Source organism: Lithobates pipiens, unplaced genomic scaffold (genome assembly GCF_037356315.1).
Source record: "Lithobates pipiens isolate NorthernLeopardFrog02 unplaced genomic scaffold, aLitPip1_a1.2 Scaffold_22, whole genome shotgun sequence".
NCBI lineage: Eukaryota > Metazoa > Chordata > Amphibia > Anura > Ranidae > Lithobates > Lithobates pipiens.
Genome location: NW_027507784.1, coordinates 51,834,680 through 51,860,389, shown reverse-complemented (window position 1 = coordinate 51,860,389; position 25,710 = coordinate 51,834,680). Strand labels below are relative to the sequence as shown.

The 25,710-nt window shown below is 42.3% G+C and overlaps 1 protein-coding gene across 1 annotated transcript in view; it reads right to left on the bottom strand.

Moving 5' to 3' along the window:
* Positions 1-25,710, bottom strand: part of KCNH7 (potassium voltage-gated channel subfamily H member 7) — a 685,804-nt gene that overhangs the window by 71,680 nt on the left and 588,414 nt on the right. Inside the window, exons 11-13 of the mRNA XM_077447576.1 lie at positions 13,682-13,925; positions 11,674-11,879; positions 6,375-6,471 (exon numbers count right to left, since the gene is read on the bottom strand). Of these exons, the coding sequence (XP_077303702.1) occupies positions 6,375-6,471; positions 11,674-11,879; positions 13,682-13,925 (547 nt within the window). The remainder of the gene's footprint in view (positions 1-6,374; positions 6,472-11,673; positions 11,880-13,681; positions 13,926-25,710) is intronic.

The following is a 25,710-nucleotide window of genomic DNA, read 5'->3' as shown; positions in this document are numbered from 1 at the left end:
AGTCTTGGGGATCATCAAGATGTGTTGTGGAGAAATTGAGACGAGCTTTGATGTTCTTTTTGCTCAGCAGTGGTTTTCTCCTTGGAACTCTGCCATGCAGGCCATTTTTGCCCAGTCTTTTCCTGATGGTGGAGGCATGAACGCTGACCTTAACTGAGGCAAGTGAGGCCTGCAGTTCCTTGGACGTTGTTGTGGGGTCTTTTGTGACCTCTTGGATGAGTCGTCGCTGCGCTCTTGGGGTAATTTTGGGCGGCCGGCCACTCCTGGGAAGGTTCACCACTGTTCCATGTCTTCGCCATTTGTGGATAATGGCTCTCACTGTGGTTCGCTGGATTCCCAAAGCTTTGGAAATGGCTTTATAACCCTTTCCAGACTGATAGATCTCAATTACTTTCTTTCTCAATTGTTCCTGAATTTCTTTGGGTCTCGGCATGATGTGTAGCGTTTAAGGATCTTCTGGTGGACCTTACTGTGTCAAGCAGCTCCTATTTAAGTGATGCCTTGATTGTGAACAGGTGTGGCAATAATCAGGCCTGGGTGTGGCTAGAGAAATTGAACTCAGGTGTGGACAACCACAGTTATAGTATGTTTTAACAAGGGGGCAATCACTTTTTCACACAGGGCCATGATGGTTTGGATTTTTTTTCACCTTTAATAATAAACACCTTCATTTACAAATTGCATTTTGTGTTTACTTGTGTTGTCCTTGACTATTTTTTAAATTGGTTTGATATTCCGAAACACTTAAGTGTGACAAACATGCAAAAGAACAGGAAATGAGGAAGGGGGCAAACACTTTTTCACACCACTGTATATGAAAAAAAACCTTACACCTGACCCCTCAGCTCTGCATCCACTACTACCAACCTCTGAACTCTGCATCACCCGACCCCTGAACTTTACATCACTTATTCCTGAACCTTTATGTCACTTACTACTGAACCCCTGTAATCTGTCTTGTGCCACTTTTTCTCAGATGCTGGGGTCCAATTTGTGATCTTGCACATGGGCCCACTGCTTTCAGAAAATGCCCAAGCTCATCATTGTGCATCCATTCCAGATGCTTGTATGTGACATCACAAGAAAGGCAAATTACCGGGGATGAGTGTGCCAGGACAGGTAGAGGTCTAATCTCTGCTTTCTTTTACCTTTTTGCATATCACACATATCATAGATGAGCAGGGGTTCAGTGGTCGGACAGAAGGGTAGGAGGGTACAGTAGGGGGCAGATGTGCAGGGGGTTCAGTGTTGGGGCAGATGAGAAGGGGGTTCGTGGTGGAAAAGAGCAGGGGAGAACATCGGTGGGGATGATGTGAAAAGAGGTGCATTGGTAGAGCAGATGGGCAGGAGGTTACAGTGGTGGAGCAGAGGCGTGAGTGTAAGCCCTTGTACACACGGTCGGACATTCCGACGGAAAATGTCTGATCAGACCGCGTTGTCGGATAATCCGACTGTGTGTGGGCTCCATTGGACTGTTTCCGTCGGAATATCCGACGGACAAAGTTTTAGAGCTGGGCTATAAAACTTTCCGACAACATGATCCGATCGCACTTTGTCCGATTGTGTGTCGAGAATTCTGATTGGACAAAGTGCCACGCATGCTCAGATCAAATTCCTAGACCAAAGCTATTAGCTACTAGCCTGAACGTAGTCCCATCGTAATGAAATAATGTCATGACGTTCTGAACGATTAGATTTCCAGACAACTTTGTCCGACACACGGTATGCAACACAAGTTTCAGACAAAATCCGTTGGACAAAATCCGACGGATTTTGTTGTTGGAATATCTGACCGCGTGTACAAGGGCTAAGATGTTAATTTGGCACTATTAAGTCATTTACAGCATATACTTTATAAAAAATCCTTTTCGTGATTGAGAGTGTGAAGTTGACTTTTTTTGTTATAAAATCGGCATGCTCAATTACTTTGAATTTTTTTTTGGCACACTGTGCTCAAAAGGTTGCCTACCCCTGTCCTATCAACATGCTTGTTAGCTTATGAACTGACTGGCTCCAAGCATATCCAGGTTATTATAGTACGTGCATTTAAAAATAATGTACATATTTGAGTTGTGTCTAAGAAGTTTGGTGAATGGTATCAGAGAACAAACAAAACAAAAGATACAAACAAATTACCTTTATTGGCCTTCAAAATAATCACCATCCTTCACAACACACATTTGGCAACATTCATAAAGCTTTTAGAAACTGTCAGCAAATGCCTCTTTAGGAATCAATCACAGAAACGCATTGCCACCATGTCCACAAAACATGCCCCTTCTTCATTGTTTTGACACTGGACTTTTGCAGGCGACTCTTTTTGGGTCACGGGGAAGACGGTGAAAGCCATTCCATCGATTGCCACTTGGATTTCAGATTGAACTGATAGCAGGAGGTCTCTTCCCCTGTGGTGATGATGATGATTCACAGAAAGGATGGATCCTGGTCACACATGGTAATGAAATCTCCAGAGGTTTCTATCTGTTTTGCTTTCTGTTCATCTGTCAGCTTGTGCGGCACAAACAGATCTTCTGCTTACCCAAATATTCGTGGACGGTGGTGTGCACCATGTCCTTGCTATTGCCCAATTCCTCCACCATCAATTGTAGAGTCAGTCGCTGATCTCGTACCAGCATTTGCCACACTTGCTCGATTATGTCTGGGATTCCGGGTGACCCGAATGTGGCTCATCCTCAATCATTTCCTTCCTGTCGCAAAAGCGTTTGAATCAGTCGTGAACACATTTTCTGCTCACGGCTTCCATCTTGTACACTTGCACCAACATGTCATGCATCTCTGTTTTCCCCAGTTTGTAGCAGAACTTGATGTTCACTTGTTGCTCCATTGAACTGTGACCCTACCTCTCACACCGACTACATTTGACTGCCTGCAGCAGGTTTACCCTGACCGTCACATGTGCTGCATGCAGGTGGCGCTTCTCGATGTATCTCTGAATAGCCACATGCATGCACACGCAGCTGGCCCATGTTGCCACTGAGATATCGGACCATTCATCAAACTTTTTAAACACAACACATAATGTTGTAATAATGAACACAGTTGCATTAACTTGGGTACTTTATCTGTGCCTGGAGTTTAAATGGAATATCCACTCCAGTAAACAGATATGAGTGAAATACAGTATGAGGGCACCAATAGTGCACATTTATTTCAAGAGGGTTGTATTTTTTTTTTACTTTTGCCGCGTACACACGGGCGGATTGTATGGCGTACTTAGTCAGTCGAAACACATTTCAGCGGACAATCCGCTCGTGTGTGGGCTTCAGCGGACTTTTTCAGCGTGCAGACCGGAGTACTAAGTATTTCGGTTTTTTCGAAATTCTGTCCGTCGTACTTTGGTTTCAGCGGACAATACGGTCGTCAGTATGCTAGTTCGACGGACTAAGAATGGCGCATGCCCAGAAAGGATTTACACGGCGGAAGGGTGCTTTGCTGTGTCTTGGACTTCCTATTTCTAGTCCCGTCGTACGTGCTGTACACGTCATCGCGCAAGCTTTCGACGGACTGTTTGTGTATCCGTGTGTGGTCAAGTCCGTTCAGTGGAAAGTACGACAGACTGTCCGTCAGATTGTACGACGGACTAAGTACGCCATACAATCCGCTCGTGTGTACGCGGCATTTGATGGACTGTGTGGGATCTGTTTTTTTATTCTCTTATCATACTGAAAACAGACTGAGGATCCAGAAACCATGTACGCATGGCCTGCTAGGCTCAGAGCTGGGGTACAGCTTGTATGGCAAGAAATTATGTGTGCACCAGAATGCCACCTGCTGGGTGGGCAGAAGACTACATAACAGAAAAAAATATATATACATTTCATTTGTTTAGATGTTATATAAAATAAAGAGAACATGTACAAAACCACTATATATTCCCTTTAAAGTAGTCACAAATCTGTCATGAAATGAATGTTTCCACATGGATTCCACCAGACAGCTGTACGTACACTACAATTATGCTCAGTTGCTAATTGTTTGCAGGTGCCTCATTCTTGTTCCATTGTAATAGGTGTCTCTGGCCTTTGCCAGCAGACCGAACAGCCTGTAGGTTATGCCATGTGAAATCTATCTACACTGTATCATTACATTTGCCAGGGAAAGGTCAGCCACTGGACCAAGCAGGTTGTTAATTAAGCTCCCTTCTTAGCGGCCCAGTGGAAGGATGGAAAAGATTATAGAAAGTGACAGAACACGTGCTGCAGTTCCTCATTTTAAACTACAGTGGACAGATTTCACATGCCTAGAATGTGGTGGGATGTGGGGGAAATTAAAATAGATAATGAATGGTGACTAAAAATCACTGGACTGTACGTAGAATGCATTCATGGCTTCAGATTCTAGACCATAGCGTATATTAACTTGGATTGCAAATGGTTCATTTGGTTTTAATATTAAAATGGAAAAAGTCCATGGCCAGATGCCCGCTTTTATTAAATTAATGAGCTCTTTTTCCATAATTTTGCCTAAATGGGCAAAGTTTAGGTTTGGCATGTAGAAGAGACCTTCTGCTTTCCATTTGTTCCCTCATCATCCCTGTCGGTCACTGAGAATATCCAAGAATTTACTGTGTATAGGGGAGCATGAGATTCTCTCCCTTATTTCCTACAATTCAATGATGGACATCTGATCATCCAATCACCAGTCCTAAGCACTGTCTTTTGGCCTTGAATAGAGAATCCTCACAGTGATTGTGTATGTCACGTTTTACAAAGTTACATTGGTCCAGCTTGGACCAATTTAGGTATGTCTGTGTGATACCTGTGGGATCCCAATGGTTAGCAGCTGCTCGCATCATCGAAAGTGATGCCTCAACCTGTACAGCAGTAAGTGGAGGATCACCAGGAAGGGTGTGGAGTGGCCTTCATCACCATTACTATGTGTTTTAAGGGATGGCCTTTTTATCAAGTGATGCCTCGAAAAGCATTGTCATGGTGAGGAAGGCCACTCCATACCCTTCCTGGCGATCTTCCTCTGACTGCTGTACAGGTTGAGGTGTCACTTCTGGTGACACCAGCAGCTGCTGCTATTTTTTTGGTGCATCACTTCCTGTGACATGGACCCCCGGGTGAGCACCAGAGTTTTCTACCTTTCCATCCCACCGAATCAAGTGGTTTCCCTAGTGTAGAAGTCCACCTATATGCCCTGATTGTTTGGCCACCCTACACCCTGTTTGGTATCACCTACTTTGCTGGTCTACATTGCAGGAGCTTGAGGATTTCATGGGAGCATATTGTTTTTCTATTTTTGGCCATTTATACTTTTTGCCTTATTCATCATTAAAGTTTTGAACTTTATACTGGCCCACAGACTTTCCTTTATGTAGAATTTTCTATAGACACTAAAATTAAGTGAAAGATGGGTCTAGCTCTTTTAGTCCATTTTATATATTTGTATTATACCAGTTCTCAAGTTTACAAGCTATACTGAGCTCAGAACCTCTTTCTATAACAACTCTATAACAACTAACGCTCTGGTGTCTTGTTTTGGTCTTCTACGTTCCACTAAATCCAGTGGTTTACGGATAAGCAGCATGTGTATGAGATTATTTTATTAAGAGTATTGGATGTCATCCATTCCAAAGACTGTAGTGGTGGACTGTGCTTGTTTTTTTCTGAAAACACTAATTGCTAAATAGACCCCAACAGTAGGTTCACAGTTCTGCGTGTAGGCAACTCATTCATTTCAATGGGCTGCCCTAGCTGCAGAAATGCAGGAAAATAAGTCCCTGCCTCTTTTTTTAAAGGACAGCTCATGAACTCACATGGTGCCACAGTATGGATTAATAGCACCCTGTGTGCCTGCTAAATTGCAATGCATTTTGCCTGTAGGTCAGGAACACGCACGATTTTGTGAGCATTCCCAACCTGCACAAGTGTGAACCTAGCCTAAGTAATTTTTGTTGTCTCTCTACAATTTAGCAAGTCTTTTTCCAGTCTAGCCTTGTATTGTCCAATTTCAATGGAGAGAAATTGACAATTGAGGAATGTTAGAACTGACATTCTACTGTATGTTATACAATGTTCCTTCCTATTTACATCTGCACTTCTCTTCAAATTTTTGTTGCTTTCTACCATTTCTTACACTTCTACTTAATGCTGATATTTTCCAGGTCAGTCTGTTTTTTTGCTGTCGGAATAATGTAAAATAACGTTGTAAAATAAGATGAAAATGTGTTTGAAAGACAATATATATCATGTATATTATATAAGAGATGAAGAAAAAGAAGGACCCTAAATATCATTAAAAAACACAATACTAAAATCTTATTATGTCAATAAAGTATGGTACAATACTCTTTATGTAAACCTAAAACAGACTTTAAAAAAAGATTTAAATAAAACAAACCCAATTACCTTCATCTGATTTTTCTTTAAAAGATAATTTTCTTCTTCTTAATTTGCAGTTTTCTTCATCAAAGTCAGCATCCGCTTGTGCTCTTAGCAGATCAGCCTAGTTTTACAAAACACACATATTATCGTAAGCCATAGGAGTGGCTTTTATCTCAGATCTTCATGTTAAAATATCAGTAAGGGCAATGAATACTTTCGAATGACTTAATTTTAATCACCTAAACATGGCCTGTTAAATCTTGCCTCCAACCACAGTGATGCAGAAATTAGAATGCCTCCCTTCTGAACTATACCAGCCAATCAGATTTTAAGCAAAAGGAAAACAATCAACCAAGCTGGCTATCAAAAGAAATCGGTAGTTTGAGCTGCTTTTCAAAAATGAGCCCATATGTAAATCTTAAATAGTAATCACATTTTAAATGGTAAAGCATTATTTAGACTGTGTAGCTCTATGACAAGTCATGCATGTGGTCATAGAGAATAATGGACACCTACATCAGACGTCTACATCTACTTCAGAAGTCTATATGCAATGATTTGGAGCTGCCAGAAAACTACACAGTTTAAACAGTGCTAGGTCTTATGTGGGCAACAACAGTAATAAGACCCGATAGCTTGTATCTAAAGGGTACAATAATATTTAAAATAATAAAAAAGGAGGGCAAGGGGGCTAAAGCAGGGCTTGCTTTCTAAAGCATAGGTTACATTTTAAAGAAGTTTTACATGTTTAGATAGAAAGTGGAAAACCTTTAAAAAAACAAAAAACAAACAGTGCACAAGCTTCCCTGCTGCTAACTATGAACGTTTTCCCTGTTTATAGCCCACCGAGCAACTGTTTAAAATGACTAGTAAGTATAAAAACTGCACTTCAAGACTGTATAGCTGTTAGCACTTTACTAGACGTATAGTGTAAAACATAACTTAACAATAGTGCAGCGCTCAAACTGACGTAAACAATATGAAACCTTGGTTCAAGAATATGATTCCCAGTATCGTAGATTATAAAGTGAATTAGACCAAAATACCCATTAAGTATATTGGATTATAAACAAGTGATATAATAACCAAAAAATTCAAAAGTTCAAGTTTCATAAATATAAAAAATTAAATCAAACCAATATATAATATATATATATATATATATATATATATATATATATATATATATATATATATATATATATATATATAGTGTCCTGGAAAATCACAATATGCAATTGTGTTATTATTGTGTGTTGAGTGATATGGTATACCAAAAAAACCTGGAAAAGTTCAGAAATAGATCAAAGAAGATCCTTATGTGTAGTAGTCCATCATAGAAAATGAATCCCATAAATTGAATGGAAATCACCTGTGAACTAACAAAATACGATCAAACTTCAATATCGCTGTGTGATCCACCACCAGAAGATAAAGCCAGCACGCTTACCAGAAAGTGCGTGGACTGGTGAGTATTGCCAACCAGGAAGTTACAGGGAATCACCCTAATCATATCCAGCACTCTCAGATGGTCCTTAGGAAAATCCACCAGCCTAGAATTGGATGGAAAGATTCAACCCTCAAAAAGCAGGATCCTGAGGTTTACCATATCACTTGCATATTGTGATTTTCCAGGACACTATATATATTTTGGTTACCTACTTGGCAACTCTGTGGCTACCAATGGGCTTGGAGCATCTCAAGTTTTTCAGAGAAGAACAGCCTGGCTTCCAAAATTCTATTAATTTGAATAGATTCTCAGCTCTGGGCAAATGGAAAATCACTAACGGAGGAACACTAAAAGCCTTTTTAAAAAGGGAGCCACAAAGTCCTACTAGATTTGGGATGTCCAGCGGAGAGACTTTCCCACTAGAGCCCCAGAAGGATATGCAGCCATGGGTGAGTCGGCCCTCTGGTGTCTACCTAAAACAGAAATCAGTTTGGAACTATTGTGAACTCTCTGCAATTGGGGATTCTTGGAGTTTATCACTTTTCACACCAAGCTCTTGGAGTGGGCCTGAAAGACTTTGACCCTGATCACTTTCTGTCTTTCTGCAGAGCCTATGGATTATTTAAAGTTGAATGCCAGCTATGAAAATGTTTATATAATTACACTGGACCAGCTTGAATTAAAGCGGAGGTCCACCCTAAAGTGGACCTTCCGCTCATTGGAATCCTCCCCCCCTCCGGCGCCACAATTGGCACCTTTCAGGGGGGAGGGGGGTGCAGGTACCTGTACAGTACAGGTATCTGCACCCACTTCCAGCATAGCTATCTGCGGAAAGGGGCGTAGATTCTGCAGAATCTACGCCCCTTTCCGAAAGTCCCCCGCTGCCTGCTGGGAAACACACAGATCCCAGAGGCAGCGGGAGCATCCTTATTGCGCAGCGCGACTCGCGCATGCGCAGTAGGGAATCGGGAAATTAAGCCGAAAGGCTCCACCTTCTGATTCCCATACCCAAGATGGCGGTGGCAGCACCCGAGAGATGATCGAGAGATCGGCTTCGGGTGCCGACATCGCGGGCACGCTGGGCGGGTAAGTGTCACTATTTTAAAAGTCAGCAGCTGCAGTATTTGTAGCTGCTGGCTTTTTTTTTTTAAAACGGCGGAACTCCCGGCGGACTCCCGCTTTAATGTAAGTATGTAGTATGTGTCACACCTGTGGGATCCCCTGGAAGCTGAATATCACCGTAGTATCCACCACTACTATAGTGATTGATGCTAGTGTCCAGGCACTTCTGCTAACTGAACACAGGTCGCCAGCTCAGCACGGACACCATTCAGAGAATAATTTCCATTTTCTCGATGAATGCAACATGTTCTCTGATTGGTCAAGGTGGGAATCTTAACTTCAAAGCCCTACCTTGTCCAATCTAGTGTCTAGTGGGGTTCACTGGAGTAGCAGTGTCTACTACGGTGATTTCCAGCTTCTACAGGGATCCCACAGGTATTGTACATACATAAAGTGCATCTGGAATGTATTCACAGTGCTTAATTTTTTCCACAATTTGTTATGTTAAAGCCTTATTCCAAAATTGATAAAATTCATTATTTTATTTTCTGAAAATTCTACAAACAATACCCCATAATGACAACGTGAAAGACATTTGTTTTAAATCTTTGAAAATTTACAAAAAAAAAAAATGTACATAAGTATTCACAGCCCTTTTGCCATGGCACTCAAAATTAAGCTCAGGTGCATCCTGTTTCCACTAATCAACCTTGAGGTGTTTCTACAACTTGGAGTCCATCTGTGGTATCATGTCCAATCAGTTGATTGGACATGATATGGAAAGGCACACACTTGTCTATATGAGGTCCCACAGTTAACAGTGCATGTCAGAGCAAAAACCAAGTCATGAAGTCTAAGGAGTTGTCTGTAGACCTCCGAGACAGAATTGTATCAAGGCACAGATCTTGGGAAGGCTACAGAAAAAAGGTCTGTAGCATTGAAGGTCCCAATGAGCACAGTGGCCTCCATCATCCATAAATAGAAGATGTTTGGAACCACAAGGACTCTTCCTAGAGTGGGCCACCTGGCCAAACTGAGCGATCGGGGGAGAAGGTCCTTAGTCAGGGAAGTGACAAAGAACCAGATGGTCACTCTGACAGAGCTCCAGCGTTTCTCTGTGGAGAGAGGAGAACCTTGCAGAAGAAGAATTATCTCTGCAGCACTCCACCAATCAGGCCTGTATGGTAGAGTGGCCAGACGGGAGCCACTCCTCAGTAAAAGGCACATGACAGGCCGTCTGGAGTTTGCCAAAAGTCACCTGAAGGACTCTGACCATAAGAAACATAATTTTCTGGGCTGATGAAACAAAGATTAAACTCTTTGGCCTGAATGGCAAGTGTCATGTCTGGAGGAAACCAGGCGCCGCTCATCATCTGGCCAATACCTCTACATTGAAGCATGGTGGCAACAGGAACTGGGAGACTAGTCAGGACCAAGGGAAATATGAATGCAGCAATGTACAGAGACATTCCTGATGAAAACCTGATCCAGAGCGCTCTGGTCCTGACTGGGGCAAAGGTTCATCTTTCAACAGGACAACAACCCTAAACACACAGCCAAGATAACAAAGGGGTGGCTACGGAACAACTCTGTGAATGTCCTTGAGTGGCCCAGCCAGAGCCCTGACTTGAACCCAATTGAACATCTCTGGTGAGATCTGAATCTGTGCACCGACGCTCCCAATCCAACCTGATGGAGTTTGAGAGGTCCTGCAAAGAAGAATGCCCAAAAATAGGTGTGCCAAGCTTGTAGCATCATACTCAAAAAGACCTGATGCTATAATTGGTGCCAAAGGTGCTTCAACAAAGTATTGAGCAAAGGCTGTGAATACCTACATTTTATACATGTGTTTTTTTGTTTTTTATTTTTAATAAATTTGCAAAGATTTCAGAAAACCTCTTTCATATTGTCATTATGTGGTATTGTTTTTTGAGTAAAATAATGAATTTAATCAATTTTGAAATAAGGCTGCAACAAAAGGTGGAGAAAGTAAAGAGCTGTGAATACTTTCTGGATGCACTGTACTTACATTGGTTCAAGCTATGTAAAAATTACCATATCTGGAATTCAACTTTAACAAGGGATGGGCTGCAATTTATATTCAATGGAGACTTTGCATCCAGTTGATTGCATTTAAGGTACCAATGGTCCAGACACTGTAATGATACCATGAGGCATGTCTAATAGAGCTACAGGGCTTTGATGTAGATTCTGAACAGGGGTCCTCTCATATCACTGGACTTGACTCTTGGGATGCTAATTTTAAAATATTTTATTTTTCAAAAAGTTTTCTATAAACTAAGCAACAGAAGTCAGAAAAAAAAATGGTACTGTAAAAAAATACTGTAAATGATGTTTTATTCTGCACAGAATGCAAGACTATCACGCAGCGGATAAGAGGGAATAGCCGACAATAGTGGTCTCCTGGCCTTATGGACCCTGTGCCAGTTTCACCATATGCACCCTCTGTTATTACATCCTATCATGAAACTAAAGTTGTTGCAGGTCCCACTTTATAAAAAGGTACAACTTTTCTCAGTCTATTCAGTGTGTCCCGGATTGTTCATTCTTTTGGCTATTTTCTAGTAGGTAGATGAAAGAAGTTTCTGTAATTAGAATCCATCAGAAAGTATACAAGTTCTTTTTAGTCATCAGTCAACCACTGACTGTTAGACGAATAAGCAACCCAAACCACAAACAACATTATATGAATTCTATGAAGCACGATATGCAAGCACTAAGCACCAAAAGTAATATTAACACATACTAATTAAAAAATGGTTTAAAGGCATTAAATATGACTCTACAAACCTTTGTGCTTTCATCTCTTAAATTAAAAGTCAGCTCAAGATTTGTGAGAAACTGATCTGAGAATTCCGGATACATATCCAAAACTTCCAATAATTCCTCTCGCTGAATTTTATGAAGATCACAATAGGTCAGAGCTCGAACATCAGCATTGGATTTCCCAGGCTTAGCATACAGGTGAACCATCTCTCCGAAAATATCATTTTTACCTAATGTAAGAAAGATCAACATGTAAAAATGTACACAATACAAACATAACGCACAAGCAAAAATAAATATTATCTCTGGTGGTGCTCTCTATGGGCCACTAAATGCCTCCTAATAGAAGAACGTAGAAGAAACAGAACAGCAAAACAGTTTGTATCACACTGTTTTCTAGATGTCTACAAAAGTAGATAGAACCACAGCTATGAGAGATTGTAGATTATCACCGGTGAATGGATTTCATGTAATGTAAAAAGTATACCTCAAGTACTGGTTAGCAGACAAAAAATGCTCCGAGATCCTAATTTAAAGTTCCGTACACACAAGCTGAATATTGGCTGAAAACAGCCTGTAGAAACCACCCGAAATTCGTCCTGTGTGTAAAGTTCTTTGCTTGACAGAAGCTGATCTGACGACTGGATTCTGTTGAACAAGCATGCTGGAAAATTATCAGCCGATCGGCATCAGATCAGCACTCTCAGCCTATTGCTGCGAGCACTGACCAGTGTGTTCTGTCAGAACACAATAGCACAATCTCTGTACTAACTTACAATAGTTGGCACAGAGACCTTCTCATGAGCTCCTCACTTACTGTGTGTACCAGACTTTAGACTCTTCTAAAATGGCAGTTAAGGGCATCCTTATAATCAGAAACATATTTGTATTCATGATGACTGCTGTAAATTTTGGTGTGTAAAATACCTGCCATTCAAAAATGACCCTACGCAGTCGTAAACCCTATGAAAGGACACCGTGTGATCAAACATTCAGACCTGCCATGTGATGCAATCAGGCAGGTCCTACAGTATTGGGTGGCAGTGCCTGCAGTTGTTTTATTTGTTTATATTCAGATATATGCCCAACTAAACATTCAGTTTTAATGAGCTAAATTAAAGGTGCATCAAAACAAAAGATGTGCAAAGTCTCATTTTGTTTTTTTTTAGAAAGCAGCCACAGCCTGAGTAGAAAAGCCTGCCTCCTGCCAGCATGCAGTAGAGAAGGACCCTTGCTCTCTGTGTGTAAGTAATGGTCCACCTCTAACATGCCCCCTGTGATGTCAGGCCAATAGCTCTGTAATCTGCTGATTGGGGAGCTCTAGTACTGACCCAGTAAGTGGTGAGCCAGACCACTTTGGGGAGACCATTGCTTTCATACAGTCCTTCTCTGCAACATGCTGGCAGAGGACAAGCTTTTCTATTCAGGATGTGACTGCCTTCTTAAGAAAGTTAACTGTAAGGCCCCTTTCACATGGTGTGGACTTCACTTTAATTAGTAGGGGATCTGCCCACTGGTCCCGTGCCCGTTAGTCCCCTGCTGTTCAGAGCAGAGCATGCGGATGACACAAACAGAGCCCACTCTGTTCTATAGTTGGTCAGGTCTAAATTGACTCTGCTTTCTGTTTACACCTGATGTCCCTCCGATCCACCTAGACAGAGGAGGACAGATCCCCTTCTGTTTTTTCTTGTTTTAGCAGACCAAATAGGATCAGAGGTAGGCGGATGTAAGCGGACACTCGTCCATTTACACCTGCTTGTCCATAGGGGAGAATGGACCTTCGGATCAGTTCTGCCTGAAAAACTGACAGACAGACCTGATCTCATTATGTGTAAAAGGGGCCCAAGTCTTTGCACATCTTTTGTTTTGATGAACTTGGAATATATTTAGCTAATATAAGCTGCAATATCAAATGGGCTAACACATTGTATTGCCCTAGAGGCATTTTGTCCTGCAATAAACTCCTTGCCCATTGTCCCATAATGGCTGCAGCTCTACCAATCAGCCTAATCGTTATATACTAAAAACTCACCTAATATCGCAACAACAATATCGTCTTTAAGGATTTCAATAGAGCCTCTTGACAAAAAGTACAACGCAGTAAGCACATCTCCTGAGTGTACAAGAGTATCTCCAGGTGGTGCATGGGTAGTTTTAAACCTCATAGCCAAAGCTCGAAGACATCCTTTGCTGGCTCCAGTGAATGCTTTGCAGTTCTGCAGCAATGTTTGATTGAGGTGCAGGCAAATATCAGCTTGCAGGCATTCTGGAAATCCCTTCAGTACCTAGATATAAATGAAAGTAGTAATAGATTCAAAATTTTTATTTGAATGTATTCCTGAGATAAATCCAATATTTCCAGAAGGCAATAGTTTAAAAGATGACTATGAAAAAAAAAACATCTGCATTTACGAAACAGTCTAAAATTCCCCAACGTGTTTCCAATCCTTTTTTCAAATGAGAAGAAAAAAAATGGGACAATGTTTAAATTACCCTTTTATCCTAATGCCCCGTACACACGATCGGAAATTCCGCCAGCAAAAGTCCGATGGGAGCTTTTGGTCGGAAAATGCAATTGTGTGTATGCTTGATTGGACTTTTGCTGGCGGAATTTCGGCCAGCAAAAGATTGAGAGCATGTTTTTAATTTTTCCATTGGAAAAATTTCCGATCGGAAATTTAGATTATTTGTACAAATTCTGACACGCAAAATTCCTACGTATGCTCGGAAACAATTAGACGCATGCTCAAAAGCAATGAACTTAATTTTCTAGACTTGTCGTAGTGTTGTACGTCACTGCGTTCTTGGAGGTCGAAACTTCAGAGAACTTTTGTGTGACCGTGTGTATGCAAGACAGCTTAAGCGGAATCCCATCTGAAAAACCATCAGAGCTTTTTCTGACCAAAATTCCAATCGTGTGTACACGGCATTAGAACGCAAGAGCAGAATTTTCCTTTGAAAACAGCTTTTTGTTTTCCCCAGCAGTAACGCCAGTCATATCAAAATAAAACTTGAACAATTCAATGTAAATCTATTAGTCTTAACAAATGGTTAAAGGGATTTTGACATTTTGGGGGTTGATTTATTAAAACTGGAGAATGCTAAATCTGGTGCAGCTTTGCATAGAAACCAATCAGCTTCTAACTTCAGTTTGTTCAATTAAGCTTTGGCAATAAAACCTGGAAGCTGATTAGTTTCTATGCAGAGCTGCATCACATTTTGCACTCTCCAGTTTTAGTAAATCAACCCCTTTAAGAACCCAGAAGTGTCGGTTTCATTGTCCTCTGCTTCATTCAAATCCCAGGTCCTTCTAATAAGGCAAAGGTCCAACAATTCCAGGCAATGACGGAGCTTACTACTAAGTTCCACAGCCCCCCCCCCCCCCCCCCCCACACACACATTCCTATTGGACCATCACTATGATGTGCTCCTTTTCTGGCCAATAAGATTCAGTGGAAGGCAGGAGGGGTAAGGCAAGCTATTGAGAAAGTACTGAAGTGGCCTAATCGGAATACACAACATTCAGGCAAAGAAAGAATATTGAAAGCTGCCATAATGATGTGCCTGCATATCCAATTGCCCGCACTTCATAGCCGTCAGCAGATTTCTTTATTCTTAAAATGAGTTTCTGAAAGCGATCATGAGTAAGTGTGCCGCCTAAGGTAAAGATTTCTATGAATAAGTGGTAATGTTTAAAAAAAAAAAAAAAAGCTTAAACCTCTTTCAATAAAGTGTTCCCATTCATAAATGAAATCGGTATTGAGAGAAATAGGGAGGCTGTCATTCCTGACCTCCTGAAAATTGTAGTTGCCCGTCTTTCTTTGACCTCAACACTTTCTGCAAAACTGATGTAAAACAAGCATGCAGGTTAGAAAGTGAATGGAGTAACAAACTCTCGACCGGCTAAGTGGCCCTGAATATTCTGGGACCATCCAGTGACCAGCTCTGAGCTTCATGGAACACAGCTCTGTGAGTGTTCAGTGACGGGGATCTAGTTGTAGCAGGGAATGAATACAGGTCGATCCCCAGTAAAAGCAGCTCACAGTACACACACACAAACACTTGTTAGGCACATATTTAACTGCTTAATCGCCCTAGATGTTAATCTCTTTCTGCCCAGTGTCATTAGTACAGTGACAGTGCATATTATTAGCAGTGGATACTTTAATAATGCCACTGGTGATGTCAGTGGCAGTTAGTTTCCACAAAGTGTCAGTTAGTGTCAGATTGACTGCTGTCCCACTATAAATCTCGCTGACCACCGCAATTACTAGTATAAAAATAAATAAGTAAATAAAACTTCCAGTATATATACACACCATAGTTTGTAGATGCTATAACTTTCATGCAAATCAATATACACTTAGGCTGCTTTCACACTGGGGCGGTATTCAGGCTGTGTAGCGCCTGAAAAAAACCGGCCCCTTTCTCTCCAGTGTGAAAGCCGGAGGGCTTTCACACTGGAGCGATGCGCTGGCAGGACGGTGAAAAAAGTCCTGCTAGCCGCATCTTTGGAGCGGTGAAGGAGCGGGGTATTCACCGCTCCTAAACCGCTCCTACCCATTGAAATCAATGGGACACTGCGGCAATACCGCCGGCAAAGCGCCGCTGTAGCGGCGCTTTGCGGGCGGGTTTAACCCTTTTTCGGCCGCTAGCGGGGGTTAAAACCACCCCGCTAGCGCCCGCAGACCGCCGCTAAAACGACGGTAAAGCGCCGCTAAGAATAGCGGCACCTTACCGCCGACGCCGCTCCCGCTGCAGTGTGAAAGCAGCCTTATTGAAATTTTCTTTACCAAAGACATGTAGCCAAATACATTTTGGCCAAAGGTTATTAGGAGATTTGTTTATTTTACTTTTTTTATGGGATATGTTTTATAGCAGAAAGTAAAAAAAATATATTTTTTCGTTTATAAAATAAAAAATAAAAACCCAGTTTTGATCAAACACCAACAAAAGAAATCTCTATTTGTGTAAAAACAACAATATACATTTTGTTTTGGTACAGCATTGCATGACCGCGCAATTGTCAGTAAAGTAGCGCAGTGCCACATAGCAAAAAAAGGCCTGGTCATGAAGGGGGTAAAGCCTTCCGGAGCTGAAGTGGTTAAAGCAAAAAGGGGAAGTTCTGCTCATTTACATCCTCGCCCCTCCTCTGCCACATTTGGTACTTTTTTGGGGGGTGGGTACCTGGTTTTGACAGGTACCTGCTCCCACTTCCCAACAGAATGCCACAGCCATCTGAGTGGAAGTTCGGGTCCCTCAGTCTTCTGGGACACATCACAAGTCCTAGAAGACCACAGGACCAGTCACAAAGCACAGAGCAGCTCGCGCATGAGCAGTGCAAAACCAACTTCACTGTCAGTTTGTCTGAATCAAGATGCTGGCGCCTGCACCCGAAACGGAGTGAAGAATTGGCTTGGGTGAGGACAACATTGGATGCTTGGACAGGTAAGGGTCCTTATATTAAAATTCAGCAGCTACAGGATTTGTAGCTGCTAACCTTTAATTTAAAAAATATATATATATTTTTTTTGGGGGGGAATGGAGCTCCTCTTTAAGGGCAGAGACTATTCAGAAACAACTGCCGATTTCAAGGCAGTTCATATTTTAAGTAGTAGCACAGTAGAGCAGTGGCGGCTGGTACTCAAAATTTTTGGGGGAGCACAGACAAACTGAAAAAAATAAATAAATCAATTGCAGCTACTGTGCCATCAAACACAGCTACTGTGCCATCAAACACAGCTACTGTGCCATCAAACGCAGCTACTGTGCCATCAAACACAGCTACTGTGCCATCAAACACAGCTACTGTGCCATCAAACACAGCCACTGTGCCATCAAACACAGCCACTGTGCCATCAAACGCAGCTACTGTGCCATCAAACGCAGCTACTGTGCCATCAAATGCTATCACTGTGCCATCAAATGCAGCCACTGTACCATAAAACGCAGCCACTGTACCATCAAACACAGCCACTGTGCCCATCAAATGCAGCCACTGTGCCCATCAAATGCAGCCACTGTGCCCATCAAATGCAGCCACTGTGCCCATAAAACGCAGTCACTGTGCCCATCAAACGCAGCCACTGTGCCCATCAAACGCAGCCACTGTGCCATCAAACGCAGCCACTGGGCCCATCAAATGCAGCCACTGTGCCCACTAATCGATGACACTGTGCCCCATCAGATGCCGCCAGTGTGCCCCATCAGATGCCGCCAGTGTGCCCCATCAGATGCCGCCAGTGTGCCCCATCAGATGCCGCCAGTGTGCCCCATCAGATGCCGCCAGTGTGCCTCATCAGATGCCGCCAGTGTGCCTCATCAGATGCCGCCATTGTGCCCCATCAGATGCCGCCATTGTGCCCCATCAGATGCCGCCATTGTGCCCCAGATGCCGCCAGTGTGCCCCATCAGATGCCGCCAGTGTGCCCCATCAGATGCCGCCAGTGTGCCCCATCAGATGGCGCCAGTGTGCCCCATCAGATGCCGCCAGTATGCCCCATCAGGTGCTGCCAGCGTGCCCCATCAGATGCTGCCCGACACTTACCTGTCTCGGATCGGGTCAGCGCCGTCTCCTGCATGTCCTCCATGTCTTCTTCCGTCCTCTCTCAGACGTTTGAGCCAATAAGGTGACCGGTAACAGACCAGCAACCTGATTGGCTGAGAGGCAGATTCAGTTTTAGTAAAGCAAATTCCCTTGCTTTGCTAACACACAGCTGAGTGAATAGCGAACGCACAGCTTTGCGCCCGCTATTCACCTTTTTGGGCGCCTGTTGCTCTAATCAGGTGCTTCCAAAAAAACACCCCCGCCGCTGTAATTCAGATGCCCGGCGCCTGAAAATGGGCACTGGAATAGGGGATGTCAGCAGCGACCATAGATAGATTCATGCATTGCATCAATCTATCTATGGTGATTAGAGTGGTGCAGGAGAGAGGGGGCGGCGCTCCAACGCCCTTTATGGATGCACCGCCACTGCAGTAGAGTAATCCCCTTTTTAACCAAAAAAATATACATATTACACTGTACTATAATATGACAGCCATAAATCACTTTTCAGTGGTCACATCCAAATAATAAGTCTTACCGGGTCTCTACAGTTCTTCCATGCAGGTAATCCTGCTGACTGCTGAACCTCTTACACTGATTGAATGCTTGTTCTGAATGACTTTTTGAGATGTTTTATGAAATCCAGCACTACAGGGAACTTGATGAATTCCCCACTGGAAAGCAAAACTACATATCTCTCTGCTGAGAATGACATGTTGTCATCAACTTTCTCCCTTGGAATACCATGCCTTGCAAATACATATCTGAGCCTGTCTCCAATTGTTTGAGGCCTTCTGAATATTTAGAAAAAAAAAAAGAAGGAGTTCACAGACAGCAGGAACGGTGCAAAGCAAGATAGTGAGCAATAGTTCGGCTAAGAAAGTTTTTGGAGGTGGCTGGTCTGTTTTCTTGACAGACATTGCATTTTTCAAACATCTGTTTGATGTCCTAGGCGCAACTGTGCATGGCAGCCAATCAGCTTCTAGCATCAGCTTGTTCAATTAACCACTTCAGCCTCAGAAGAATTTACCCCCTTTCCTGACCGAGCCATTTTTTGTGATACGGCACTGCGCCGCTGTAACTGACAATTGTGCGGTCATGCGACGCTGTACTCAAACAAAATGACGTCCTTTTTTCCCCACAAATAGAGTTTTCTTTTGGTGGTATCTGATCACCTCTGCGGTTTTTATTTTTTTGCGCGATAAGGAAAAAAAAGAGCAACAAATTTGAAAAAAAAAACAAAATTTTTTACTTTTTGCTATAATAAATATCCCCAAAAATGTTTTTAAAAATCACATTTCTTCATCAGTTTTGGCCAATATGTATTCTTTTACATATTTTGCTAATAAAAAAATAAAAAATAAAAATCACAATAAGTGTATATTGATTGGTTTGTACAAAAGTTATAGCACCTACAAACTATGGGAAAGATTTATGGCATTTTAATTTTTTTACTAGTAATGGCGGTGATCTGCGATTTTTATCTGGACTGCGACATTGTGGTGGACAGATCAGACACTTGCCACATTTTTGGAACCATTGACATTTATACAGCGATCAGTGCTATAAAAATGCATTGATTACTGTGTCACTGGCAGGGAAGGGGTTAACACTAGGGGGCCGTCAAGGGGTTAAATGTGTTCCCTCAGTGTGTTTTCTAACTGCAGGGAGAAGGAACTGGGTAGAGAAGGAGACCCTGTTCTGGCTCTCGTGCCCGTGACCGCCGGCCACGTGCATCGGTTCCCCTGCAGTGCAGCGGGCGCACGCCTGCTATCCCTGATTAAAGGGCCAACGTACAGCTACGACCTGCCGCAGTATAATGACGGTTTCTGTGGAGAGCTGCACCAGATTTTGCTCTCTCCAGTTTTAACAATCAGAGTGCCAAAGTGTTTTTTATCCTTTGCGAATATAAATATTTCATATTGTTTTACTAGTTTTAGCAAATTAACCCCACAGTATCATGTTGACACATTTTCACTATACGTCGGAGTCCTGTAATGGCTCTCAACCTCAGTCCTCAAGTACCCCCAACAGGCCATGTTTGCATAATTTCCTTTATCTTGCAAAGGTGGTTTAAATCAGAGCCAATGGTTTGGTATTTTGCACAGCTATTTTTTTCTAAAGCCCCATACACACGATCAGAAATTCTGCCAGCAAAAGTTGGATGTGAGCTTTTGGTCAGAAATTCCGACTGTGTGTATGCTCCATCGGACTTTTGGTGGCAGAATTCCAGCCAGCAAAAGATTGAGAGCAGGTTCTCTATTTTTCGGTCGGAAAGTTCCGATCGGAAATTCCGATAGTCTGTACAAATTCCGAAGCGCAAAATCCCTACGCATGCTCGGAAACTATTCGACACATACTCAGAAGCATTGAACTTCATTTTCTAGGCTTGTCGTAGTGTTGTACATCACCGCGTTCTTGACTGTCGAAAGTTCAGAGAAATTTTGTGTGACCGTGTGTATGCAAGCCACGCTTGAGCGGAATTCCGTTGGAAAATCCGCTTGTGTGTATAGGGCATAAGAGGAATTCCAAAGACATGGCCTGTTGGGGGTACTTGAGGACTGAGGGTGAGAACCACTGGTGTAATGGACTGTGCATAGCTTTGTTTTTTCATTTTATACTACCTTATGGGATAAATAGTTTACCATCTGCCATGAGTAGGTCTTGATGAACATAGTGGCCGTATTTCCTATACAGTGAGAGACACTTATTTCTCAGGTAGTCCCTTTTCTTGCAGTTGTTTAAAGTATATTTAAACCCCAAAGTGAGAATGTAATATATAGCAGTGTATTAGTCTTTAACTGCTTAACCACTACAATACAGGGCACTTTCGCCCCCTTCCCTCCCAGCCCAATTTTCAGCTTTCATCACTTTTGCACTTTCAATGACAATTGCGAGGTTATGCTACACTGTACCCAAATTAAATTTTTATCATTTTGTTTGCACAAATAGAGCTTTATTTTGGTGGTATTTATTCACGACTCTGTTTTTTATTTTTTGCGATATAAGCGCAAAAAAAGCGGAATTTTGGAAAAAAAATATTTTCTTTTTTCTATTTTAAAAGAAATCCAATAAAATCAAATTTTGTCATAAATTTAAGCCAAAATGTATTCTGCTACATGTTTTTGGTAAAAAAAATTCAGTTAAGTGTAAAATAATTGGTTTGTGTGATCACGGACATATGTACGCAAATGATCATGTACATATGTGTGCAGGTGATCACGTACATATGTGTGCAGATAATCATTGGGACATGTGATTTTAGTGGGACATATGTTTTTTTTTATTTGGGGACATGTGTGTTTTGGGGGCATGTGTGGGGATATGTGTGTTTTGGGGACGTGTGTTTACACTGTGTGGTGATTTGTGTTTACACTAGACTAGTGATCAGTGAGTAAAAAGCTGTAAAAACAGCTCATACTCACTGATCACCAGCCGGCTGCAGCGATCTGCTCTCCTCTCCTCAGCGACAACTTTCGTGTGAGGAGAGGAGAGCCGATTGCCTAGCAACCGGCTGTTTGTTTTGATCACATGACGGCTGTGATTGGACACGGCCATCATGTGATCAGGAGGGCCAATCACAGAGCCCTCCTGCTGATCCAAGATGCGCCGTGTCCGGGTGACACGAGTGCATCAGGATTGCGCCGGTGGCGGCGCGCTCCTGACCCGGTCCTGAGCTCCGTGACCGTGGCTGCGGGACCAGCGGACCCGATCGCCACTGGTGTCCCGCGATCGGGTCACAGAGCTGAAGAACGAGGAGACGTCTGCGTAAACAAACCTCTCCCCATGCTTCCTACTGTGGCTGTCACCGATCGTCTGTTCCTTGTTATAGGGAAAGACGATCAGTGACACCACATGCCAGGCCACGCCCCCATACAATAAAAAAAAAACACATAATGTCACACATAACCCCTCCTCGCCCACTAGTGGGTAACTCCTTCACTGCCAGTGTCATTTACACAGGAATCAGTGCATTTAAATAGCACTGATTGCTGTATAAATGACAGTGGTCCCAAAAATGTGTCAAAAATGTCCGATGTGTCCGCCATAATGTCACAGTCACAATAAAAATCTTTGATCGCCACCATTACTAGTAAAAAAAAAATATATATAAAAATTCTATAAAACTGTCCCCTATTTTGTAAACGCTATAACTTTTGCGCAAACCATTCAATAATCGCTAATTGCATTTTTTTTTACCAAAAATATGTAGAAGAATACGTATCGGCCTAAACTGAGGAAAAAAAATTATTTTTATATATTTTTTGGTGATATTTATTATAGCAAAAAGTAAAAAATATTGAATCTTTTTCAAAATTGTAGCTCTATTTTTGTTTATAGTGCAAAAAATAAAAACCGCAGAGGTGATCAAAGAAAGCTCTATTTGTGCGAAAAAAAGGACGCCAATTTTGTTTGGGAGCCACGTCGCACTACCGCGCAATTGTCAGTTAAAGCGACGCAGTGCCGAATCGCAAAAAGGGGCTTGGTCCTTTGGCTTCAAATTGGTCCGGGGGGCGTAACTGGTTAAATTTGGTGGCTGCATTCATTTTATTTTCTCATCAGCTCACAAGATTTGTCAGAACAACAAGTATTTTTGCACTAACAGCTATAACATTTTTTTTTCAATGGTATAATTAACAGACTAAATGGAAGTCTCCAGTAAGTGGCACAGAGGTGGTGTGATTCTTGCTATTGAGAAAGCTTCTTGGCACATGCACATTGGTATACCTATACGTTGGACTTTGCAGACATTTTTTGAGTTTGGGTATCAAAGTTTGCAACCATATATTAAAATATGTTGCACAGGGTTTCTTATGCACTTTGTAGTCATTTACTCTAAAGTTTCGATTATCACAGTTTGCACCATATATTTTATTTATGATGTTATGATACCATGTCCCATATGCATTTTTATAATGTTTTTGTTTCTATTTATGAACAAGTATACCTAGAAGAATTCATGCTGGTTTGAAGCCAAAGGGTAGTCACAAAATATTCATTTAATTTAGATTTTTCTTCTGTTCGCTCACTTTTGCATTTTTGTAAATTGGCAAAAAATAAACAATTAAAATATATATTTTGGAAAGCATTTTTTACTTTACAGCATTTCTTCATGCCTGCCCAAAACTTTTGTGCAGTACTGAATGTGAAGATCATATCAACATATGCTATGTGCATAAAACCCATCAGGCTGCAAGTGCACATTGTGACATCATAACTCTCGCACAGTTCTGTCTCCTACCATGATGACGTCAGCAGACGCCAAAGAGATGTGTTGCTGGAATTTTTTTCTGCAAATACAGCCAATTGAAAACGGTTACAGAATGGCTGCATTTCTACTCTCTACGAGTGCAGCAGCTGATTGATAGTTATAAAGTTACTCCAATCCACATTCACTTTGCCCATGAAAACTGACAAACAGCTATTTCTTCAGAATAACAAAAAGGTAGGAATCTGCAACAACGTTTGTTAAAATCCCTGCAAAGTACATTGATCACCCATAGGAGAATGTTTTTTTTCTTTCTCAACAAAAGTGGAGTTATTGTTTAAAATTTAAATCTGGGCTGAACCAATTATGTCTAAAATTTAAGAGGCATGTATATTCTTACTTGAGTCTTGGGGGTTGGTTTACAAAAGGCAAACAAGCTGTTCACTTTGCAAGAGAAGTTGCACTTTGTAAGGGAATTTTCCTCAGAGTTTAGTGAAATTTCACTTTGGAAAGAATACTCAATCACGTGCAAAGAAAAATAAAGATACCATAAAGAAACCATATTTTTGCTTGCACAGACTGAATGATGGAAGTCAGTAAAGCTTTGCCAAGCTCTGAAAATAAAACCCTTGCAAAATAAACAGTCTATATGCCATCAGTGAATCAACCCCATGGCCAGTAATCCAACCTGAAACATCTTTTGCACTTTGCCTCTGAGCTGGGAGTTTCCTACAACAAAGACCAGGGCTTTTCTCTTTACTTGTGCAAGGTGACTGGTCTTTTATGCCCCGTACACACGAGCGGACTTTTCAACATCCAAAGTCCGAAGGACCGAGTCCGTCAGACTATCCGATCGTGTGTGGGCTGCAACGGACTTTTGATTCGCCAAAGTCTGACGGACTTTAGAAATGAAGCATGCTTCAAATTTTCCCGAAGGAACTCCGCCGGACCCGGTCCCCTTCGAAAACTCCGCTCGTGTGTATGCTACTCCGACGGACTAAAACCGACGCTAGGGCAGCTATTGGCTACTGGCTATGAACTTCCTTATTCGAGTCAGGTCGTACGTCATCACGTTCGAATCCGTCGGAGTTTAGTGTGATCGTGTGTGGCCAAGTCCGTTCGGCCGAAAAGTCTGTCAGAACTCCGTCGGAACTCCGGCGGAACTCCGGCGGAACTCCTTTGGAAGTCTGTCGGACATAAGTCCTCTCGTGTGTACGGGGCATTATTCACCCCCAATGTATTCTTCTGTAGGCAGCCTTTAGTTGCTGGATATGCTGAGTTAATAGCGAATGGAGGAGGAAGAGGAGGAAGAGGAGGAGTTGAATGAGTTTGTTGCCATATCCCCAAAAAAAAGTTAGCTTTAATAAATAAATGATCCCTGCGGTAAACACTTTTATACTTTGGAATTTGTATTTCTATTGTGCTATATACCCTGTCACATTGAATACATTTATTAGACTTATCTGCTGTGGCAGAGGCATAACTATATCCTTCAGGGCCCCAGTGCAAGAAACCTCCTGACCCCCAGTCAGCCACCCCCCCCACAGTGGTGGAAAACCAGTGCTCAGTCGCAGGTGCGACCTTTGCAACCCTGATAGTTTTTTTTTATTTTGGTTATTTTCTTTTTTCATTATTATTTTACCATCTTATTTATTTATTTTACAATTTTATTTTTATTTCTTTACAATTTTTTAGGAACCTTGTTGGGGGTCTTTAGTGAAATATCAGGGGTCTAAACATGCCTCTGATGATTCTCCTTTGAGACAAAGGAGATTAGGGACACGCAGGGCTGGTGCAAGGATTTTTGACACCCTAGGCGAGACCTCATTTTTCCACCCTCCCTGGCTCCATCCCTTTGCCCTGCCCATGTACACTCCACCTTTTCAATGAAGCACCCCTAAAATGCAGCCCACCAGCGCCTATCAAATGCAGCCTCACCAGCGCCCATCAAATGCAGCCTCACCAGCACCCATAAAATCCAGCCTCACCAGCGCCCATCAAATGCAGCCTTATCAGTGCCTATCAAATGCAGCCTACCAGTGCCCATCAATGCAGCCTACCAGCGCCCATCAATGCAGCCTACCTGTGCCCATCAATGAATGTTTGCTTGCTTCCATTCATTCTGGAGTCAGTACACAGACACAGGCCTCCGCCGCTACTGCGCCTCTGACACTATGTGCAAATGAAGCGACAGCTACCTGCTGATGCTGAGACTTAGTTGCTTGCTGCAGAATAGTAGGAACACCAGTGGCCGGGCACCCTAGGCAGCAGCTGCCTAGTTTGCCTAGTGGCAGAACCGGCCCTG